The 7,964-nt window shown below is 52.5% G+C and overlaps 1 protein-coding gene across 1 annotated transcript in view; it reads right to left on the reverse strand.

Moving 5' to 3' along the window:
* Positions 1-1,985: 1,985 nt before the first annotated feature.
* ZNF341 (zinc finger protein 341) overlaps positions 1,986-7,964 on the reverse strand; it is a 38,812-nt gene continuing 32,833 nt past the window's right edge. Inside the window, exons 14-16 of the mRNA XM_012665713.1 lie at positions 4,942-5,053; positions 4,610-4,680; positions 1,986-2,851 (exon numbers count right to left, since the gene is read on the reverse strand). Coding sequence (XP_012521167.1) covers positions 2,322-2,851; positions 4,610-4,680; positions 4,942-5,053 — 713 coding nt within the window. The 3' untranslated portion in view covers positions 1,986-2,321. The remainder of the gene's footprint in view (positions 2,852-4,609; positions 4,681-4,941; positions 5,054-7,964) is intronic.

Genomic DNA, 7,964 nt, shown 5'->3' on the forward strand with positions numbered 1-7,964 from the left:
TCGGCCCCCCAAAGTGCTAGGATTATAGGTGTGAGCCACCGTGCCCGGCCCCAACTCTGTATCTTTTAAATATTAGACCTTATCTTGGTTTGTCCCTTACTCTGTGACCTGGCTCTGCCCCTTACATGCGGCTTGACTTTGGGCTGCTTAGCCTTGATGTGCCTGTTGCCTCACCTCAGCTGCAAAATGGGATTAAAAGTAGCATCTACTTCAAAGTGCTTGCGACAATGCCAGGCACACGAGAACTGCCTAATAAATGTTAGTTCTGGCAAATTTGCATGCATGTGTACACTGACAAGAAGCAGCAACAGAAATACAACTTAAATAGTCATAGGACAGAGATGTAGTTTTAATATTTCCTTTAATGTCATTATTACAATTTTTAAAAATCTTTACTGTCTCCCGTGACTCTTCCCTTATGCACAGAAGAAAGTACAAATTCTTTAAGTCAACATTCACGGCTCACTCTTTTTTGACATCAACCTCTATTTCAACAGAGCAAAGTGGCTAAGAGCACGTGGAGGCAGGCCATGCTGCCTTGAATCCCAGCTCTGTGGCTTACTGTGTGAGCTTGGGCAAGGAACTCTGCCTCTCTGTGCCTACGTTTCCTCAACTGTAAAATAAGGAAAGTAATAGCACTTATCTGATAGGCTGAGGTGATGTGACAGTGTCCCTCACGTGGAGAAGACGTGAAGAATCAGCAATTATCATTATCCACCTACACCTCCAAAACCTCCGGTCACCCTGGACCATTCACTGGCCCCAGAACACGACTGGCACTGCACGGTCACACTTCAGGGTCTTTGCTCGCACCTTGCTCTTACCTGGCATGCCTTCCCCTATCCGTCCATCCAGCAAAGCACTCCGAGCCAAGGCCCAGCCCAAATGGCATCCCCTCGGAGACTTCCTGTCCCCATCGGTCCCCCTCTGGCCTTCTTGCAGGCTGGTACCCTTAAAGACCCCAACCCCATCAACTTGTCCCTGTTGCCACACCGTACCCTTCTTGAGCATGTGGGAAGTCGGGCCTGCCTCTGAGCTCCAGCCTTGGGTGCCAACACAGATGTGAGGGACATGCCAGCCTTCAAAGACACTCAGTCCATCAGCCTGAGTCAGACCACCCTGCCACATCCTGCCCCGTCACCTTTCCTGTATTGGAGGCAACGTGACCCAGAAGGGTAGCTGTGAAGATAAATGGGGAAACATTGGTCAAGGCCCCTTTTCTCCTTCCTGCCTCCCACCTGGAGTAGCTAGGGAGGGGGAGGGGAGTGCCACATGTGGGGGCATCGATGGTCATAGAGACACCCGCCCACTCGAGAGGGACTTCTGACTCTGGTCAGAGCTTGATTATAAAGGGTGTGGGGTGAGCCCCAGGATCCCGAATTTTCACGAGCGAGTATAAACCCCTTCCCCCGGATGTTCCCATGGACCATGTTCTGTGATAACTGTTCTAGAACACCAAACCTGCTCTTCCCTTTATGACCTCCTCATGGCTATCAGTGTGCAAGGGACCGCGGGACCCCCTCAGCCCCCACATGCTTTAAAGAGGAGGGCTGCGACCTAGGGGCTAAGAAAGAAACTGCCAAGGCTCAGGCCGAGCCATTCAGACACACGTGATAAAAACATTTATTGAGCACTTTCTGAATGCTGGGCACCATGCCAAGCCCTTTGCACATTTTATCATACTGGGTCCCCATGACAACCCTATGAGGTAGTACTATCATAAGCCCCATTGTACAGATGAAGAACACGGGGCTCAGAGAGGTGAAGTGAAATGCCCGAGGTCACACAGCAAGTGTGTGGCAACTCTTGGATCTGAAGCGAGATCTGGCTCAGAGCTGCACTCTAGCCACAATGCTTGGGTGCCTCCTGAAAGCCTACATCACAGAGTTGTCTGAGGACACTGTGAGGAACGGTCTGTGAAAAGGTCCAACAGATAAGGACACGACTCCCACCATGTCAGGCCTCCTGAAGAGCCGCTGACTAGAGGCCACCCCAAGGCATTCTGGATGAGGGGTGGGTGGGACCATCCTGTCTTCTCTCTTAGGTGACCCTGGGCTGCTCAGGCTCCAACCATCTCTCTTGCCATCGCTCCATCCAGAAACCACAGGCAGTCCTGCCCCAGATTCCAGAATGCTACAGGGCTTTCCAGCAGGATGGGGACACAAGAGAGTGGCCACAGGCCAAGGTTTATGAAGACATTCCAAAGGACCTCTGCAAATGGCTCACTTTCATTGGGAAGGCTCTCTCTCGTCTTCCCCCAGAAGCCCTGAGCCCAAACGTAAGCATCAGGCCAGCCCGTGGGAGCAAACATCCCAGGTCTGTCACTCCGAGGCCTGGATGTAGACAGGCACAGCGAGCATGGCACAGGGGCCCTCAGCCCCAGCCTGCAGCTCCGCCAGTGCCAGGTTGGAGCCCAGCCCTTCAGCATGTCCAGGCACCACCAGCTCAGGTTCTCCGCCCACCGTGCCACCCACCACGATGGACAGCACAGCATCCGGCTCCGCGAAGGGTGGCTTGCCCGGGGCAGCCTCGGGCACTGGCCCAGCTCCTGTGTCCTTCAGCTCCTCCAGCCCCAGCGGGTCAGGCAAGGGGGTCACCACCTTTCGCCCACCATTGCTGCTGCTGCGGGGAGCTGCCCTCCTCCGGGGGGGCCGCCGGGCTTGCAGGTCCTTGTCTTTTTGAGGGCCAAGGTGGCAGCAATGATCCTTGAGGTATTTGTGGCGAGAAAAGCCCTTGGCACAGCCAGCACAGCGGAACTTGTAGTTGCCTGTGTGGACGCGCTGGTGCTCAGTGAGGTGGGCACGGCGGCTGAAGGACTTGCTGCACAGGGCGCATTTGTGGAGCTTCATGCCTGGGGGGCGAGGGGAAGTCAGTGAGAAGCACCCCACACTGCACCCTGCAACACTGCTCTGCACTGGGATCCAGTCTCTTGCCCTGCGAGCGTCTGTGGGATCTGGCTCCAGCGCCCTTCACGCTCACCTCCTACCTTCTCCCAACCACATTCACTCTTCTCACGTGCAACACACTGGCTCCTGCCCCTGGGCCTTTGCACTTGCTGATTCCCTCTCTGCTCAATCCCTCAACCTTGGCTGACTTTCTTACCTGGATGACTAGGGCAGCAACCTCCTCAGTGGTCTGCCTGCCTCACCCTGGGCCCCTCAGACCAGTCCCCACAGGGCAGCTAGGGACGTCTTTGTAAAACACACACGCACACACGACCATGACATTCCCTGTGCAAACTCCCGACTGGTTCTCTAAGCTTCCCACAAGGCGTGGTACTGTCTGACCTTCACCTCTCAGCCCCATGTCCTCTGCCCCTGTTCCCTGCGCTCCAGGCCTCCTACCAACTTTCCTTGTCTTAAACACCCCCAGTCCCTCCCCGCCTTGAGGCCAGTCCTCACCCTGGAAAGCTATTTCCTGGCTCTTCTCATCCCTCCAGACTCAGCTGTCCTGTCACCTCCTCAGGGGGGCTTCCCTGATGCCTGCACCCTTCATGCTCTGCCTGTCACCATGTTTATTTCTGTCTTTGCATTCAGTGTACTGTGCTGTTATGTATTTATCCCTTCATGGGTTATTTTCAGTCTCCTGCACTAAATATGTTAGGCTTCCCCGAGAGGGCAGAGTAGGGTTCGGCCTGCCTGATGCTCTCAGCACAGCCACGGCCTGACACACGGTCAGTTCCCAAGAGTCACTCACTGAATGAATCACTGGTGCCTCCAGGACTCCCATGAAGTCAACTCCAGCCCACACTCAATCTGGACCAGGCACCTTTCACAAATGCCTTCAGGCCCCTCAGCCTCCCTGGGATGGAGGCTCAGAGAGGGGAGGTGACTTGCCTGAGGCCACCCAGCAGGAAAGCGGAAGCACCAAGACTCAACCCCAGGCCCTCTGTCTCCAAGTCCGTGATCTACTCTCCCAGTTTTCAAACTTTCTTTAGTCACTGAATCCTTTCTGTAAACCAGCAGTTCTCAAACAGGGGTGACTGTACCCCCAGAGGACTTTTGGCAACGCCTGCAGACATTTTTGGTTGTCACAATGTGTTGGGGGGAGGAGTGCCACTGATACCTAGTGGGTAACTAGGGATGCTGCTAAAGATCCCACAGGGCACAGGACAGCCCCCATGACAGAATTATCTAACCCAAAATGTCATTGGTGGCAGGGTTGAAAAACCCTGTGCAAGACCAACTGGCATGTGGAAGGCCAGCCGAGCTGCTCGGGGGAGCCCCTGGGAAACTGAGGAGTGGCCTGTAGACCCTGCTCTGCCCCACCAAGGCACCTGCCTGGCCAGATCCTGGACGTATCTGGAATCTGATCCCCTGATCCACACCCGATCCACACTCTATCAGACTGGGCTCTGCTCTGGCTTAGTTATCTCAAGTCAGCTTCCTCCTTGGACTGGGGGACGGTGTCTGATTCATCTCTGTTCACCCGAAGGTCCCCAGCAAAGGCCTGGCTTATAGGCCACATGAACAAAGGTCTGTTGGCTGGAATGTACCATGCAAAGAAAATAAGCCTTATGGGATGTATCTGCTCTTTCTCCTCCTGGAGGGTCTGCCCCCGGGACCTTGAGCTGAACCAGACCCTCCCGGCAGGCCCACGAGCCCCTTACCAGAGTGGGAGAGGATGTGAGCCTTCAGCTTGTCCGGCCGATTGAACTCCTTACTGCAGCCTGTGTGCGCCCTAAAACCCAAAGCCATGGTCAAGGGGAGCTCCCCAAGCTTAGGACCCTCTTGCTGGCCCCTCCAATATCCCTGGGCATGAGGGACACCCTTGTCTACCCTAAGGGTTGGGCAAGGAAGTAGGATGGAGAGCGAGGTTGGCAGGGCCCAGGGATAAAAGGAGAGAGGCCTTCCGCCCTCAGGCCTGACTTTCTGACCCACCCTCCCCAGCAGTCCATCTGAGGAACCTGCCCCCATCACCCACACCGCAGTCTCTACTCACGAGAAGGGGCATTTGTATTTCTTGAAGGGCTCATGGATCAGCATGTGTCTCTTCAGTTTGTCCTTGCGGTTGAACGCAGACTCGCACACTGAGCACTTGTAGGGCTTCTCGCCTGCAGGAGACCAACGGGGGGAGAGCGAATGTCCCCTAAGGAGTCCGAATGAGGAGCACAGGGTCCCCACTGGGCCCCTCAGGGTAGCAGCTCCTCTAGGGAGGTGGCCTGGGGGGAAAAAAGCCTCTCTCATTCCTCAGGACTTTGCTTTGCCAGGGAGAGGAGGGGCTCTTTTAGATAGGGTGGTCGGGAGTGAGGGGAGACCTGCAGTTGCAAGGGAGCGGGCCTCGTGGAGACGTGGGAGAGGGTCCCAGCCCAGAAGGGAAAGCAAGTGCAAAGGCCCCCAGGTAGGAGCACGTTGGATGATGTCTGAGGCACGACGGGGAGGCCAGTGTGGCCAGAACAGAGGGCGTGGAGGGAGAATGAGGCAGGAGGTGAGGATGGCGAGGCAGCTGGGAGGACCTGGGAGGCCAAGCTAAGGACTTTGGCTTTCACTCCGAGCCAGATGAGAAGTCACGAGAGGCTCTGAGCAGAGGTGAGACGGGATCTGACTTAGGGTTTTAATAGGCTCCCTCTGGCTGCCTGCGGAGAACAGACCGACAAGGGAGAGGGTGGAGGCCAGTGCAATAGACAGGAAGCGGTCAAGACGGGCCACGTGGGGAAAGTAGAATGGGCAGCCCTTGCCCACGGATTGGCTGTGGGGTGTGCGGAGAAGAGAGGAGCCAAGGGTGAGTCTGGGGTGTAGCCTGAGGAGCAGTGTGGACGGTCATGGCATTTACCGCAATGGGGCACACCACGGGGGAGGGAAATCTGACCTTATCTAGTGGAACCCTTGCCACACACCATGAGGTAAGCAGTAATACCAACATTGCCCCCGATTTATAGACCAGAAGACTGAAGTTCCGGGAGGTGATGTGACTTGCTCACGGTCTACACCGCAGATTCCAGCCCGGCAGTGTGATCCAGAACCCACCTAAGCTACCCCAGATCTTCCTATTGCTAAACCCGCCTGGGGTACAAGGAAGAGTATGAGGGAGGAAGGGCAGCTCTCACCCAATGGGTGTCAGGGGTTACCTGTGGAGTCCACAGGAAATCAAGGGAGTTGCCTACAAAGCTCCCTTTGGTCACAATCTGCCCTTTGAAAAAGGGCTGTTCCTGGGCTGTTATGATTTCCTGTCATTATTTCCTGTCTGTTCTCCCTCTGGAATGAATAAGGTCCTGTTGAAAAATGCCAACCCAGTTGATTTGGAAATTCTGGTCCTTATGATGGAATGCTCTGCAGTCCTTAAAAAGATTAAGGTCAATCTGTGTTTCCTGATCTGGACAAACCTCCCGGATATATCACCAGGAGAGAAAGAAAGCTGTAGAACAGCTTAACACAGTCTCTTTTTTTTTTTTTTGAGACAGAGTCTCACTGTGTTGCCCGGGCTAGAGTGCCGTGGCATCATCCTAGCTCACAGCAACCTCAAACTCCTGGGCTCAAGCGATCCTCCTGCTCAGCCTCCTGAGTAGCTGGGACTACAGGCATGTGCCACCATGCCCGGCTAATTTTTTCTATATATTTTTAGTTTCCAGCTAATTTCTTTATATTTTTAGTAGAGATGGGGTCTCGCTCTTGCTCAGGCTGGTCTCGAACTCCTGACCTTGAGCGATCCACCCTCCTCGGCCTCCCAGAGTGCTAGGATTACAGGCGTGAGCCACTGCGCCTGGCAAGTCCCATTGTTGTTAGAAAAAATACAATCCCCACACTGCCAAAAGCCCTAGCCATGTGTATCTGTATATATACTGAAGTTGTAGGGATACAGGGGCATGGGGGAGGGGAACACACCAAATTGGCAGTAGCAATTAGGATTTGAAGGAGAAATTTAACATTTTACTCTACGTACTTTTATATTGCTCCCATTTTTATAAGCATATATTTCTTCTGAATAATAATTTTAAAAACCATAAAGAGAGCAATTTGGTAATATCTACCAAAATTAACTTCTTTTTCTTTTTCTTTTTTAAGAGATAGGGTCTCTCATCTGCCGTCCAGGCTAGAGTGTAGGCCAGGCCTGATCATAGCTCGCTGCAACCTCAAACTCCTGGGCTCAAGTGATCCTCCTGCCTCAGCCTCCTGAGTAGCTGGGACTACAGGCATGCACCACCACACCTGGCTAATTTTTAAAATTTTTTGTAGAGATGGGGTCTTGCTATGTTGCCCAGGCTGATCTTGAACTCCTGGCCTCAAGTGATCCTCCCACCTCTGCCTCCCAAAGTGTTGAGATAACAGGTGTGAGCCACCATGCACATCCTCTTTTTTATTGTGGTAAAATATATACAACATAAAATTTACCATTTTAGCCATCTTTAAGTGTACAGTTCAGTGGCATTAAGTACATTTGCACTGTTGTGCAAGCGTCACCACCATCCATCTCTAGAACGTTTCATCATCCCAAACTGAAATGCAGTACTGCACATTCATTTTAACCTAGCATTTCCACTGCTAAGAACATACACTACAAATATACTCCCAAAAGCTTGCCAAGGGACCCACACTACATTGTGTGTGCAAACTAATAGCTGAAAAATAATTTAAGGGTTTGTCCCTAGAGAACTGGCTAAATATCAGACAAAAAGTCCACAGAGGACTGCTATACAGCTGTGAAAAAGCAGGTGCTGTTACAGTATAAGGTATATTGATAAGAAAAAAGGGCATGTAAGTTATATTATGTGCCTATTTTTATAAAAGTAAGCAAGTGTGCTGTACAGATATAACATTAAACCAGAATAACCCCGAGTAGACCAGTAACAGCAGTTACCTTTGGGGAAGGGAATTAAGAGTATTTTGCCAACTGGAAACTACAAGTCACAACCTGTTGGTGGTTATTTTAAAAAACTAAAACTGAACAGGACAAAATAGAAAATACTGAGAAGTTTGGAGCAGGGAATGTCCTGATCATTTATGTGTTACAGCTGCCCTGTGGGGAAT

The sequence above is a fragment of the Propithecus coquereli genome, unplaced genomic scaffold, assembly GCF_000956105.1.
Source record: "Propithecus coquereli isolate 6110/MARCELLA unplaced genomic scaffold, Pcoq_1.0 Scaffold122, whole genome shotgun sequence".
Lineage (NCBI taxonomy): Eukaryota > Metazoa > Chordata > Mammalia > Primates > Indriidae > Propithecus > Propithecus coquereli.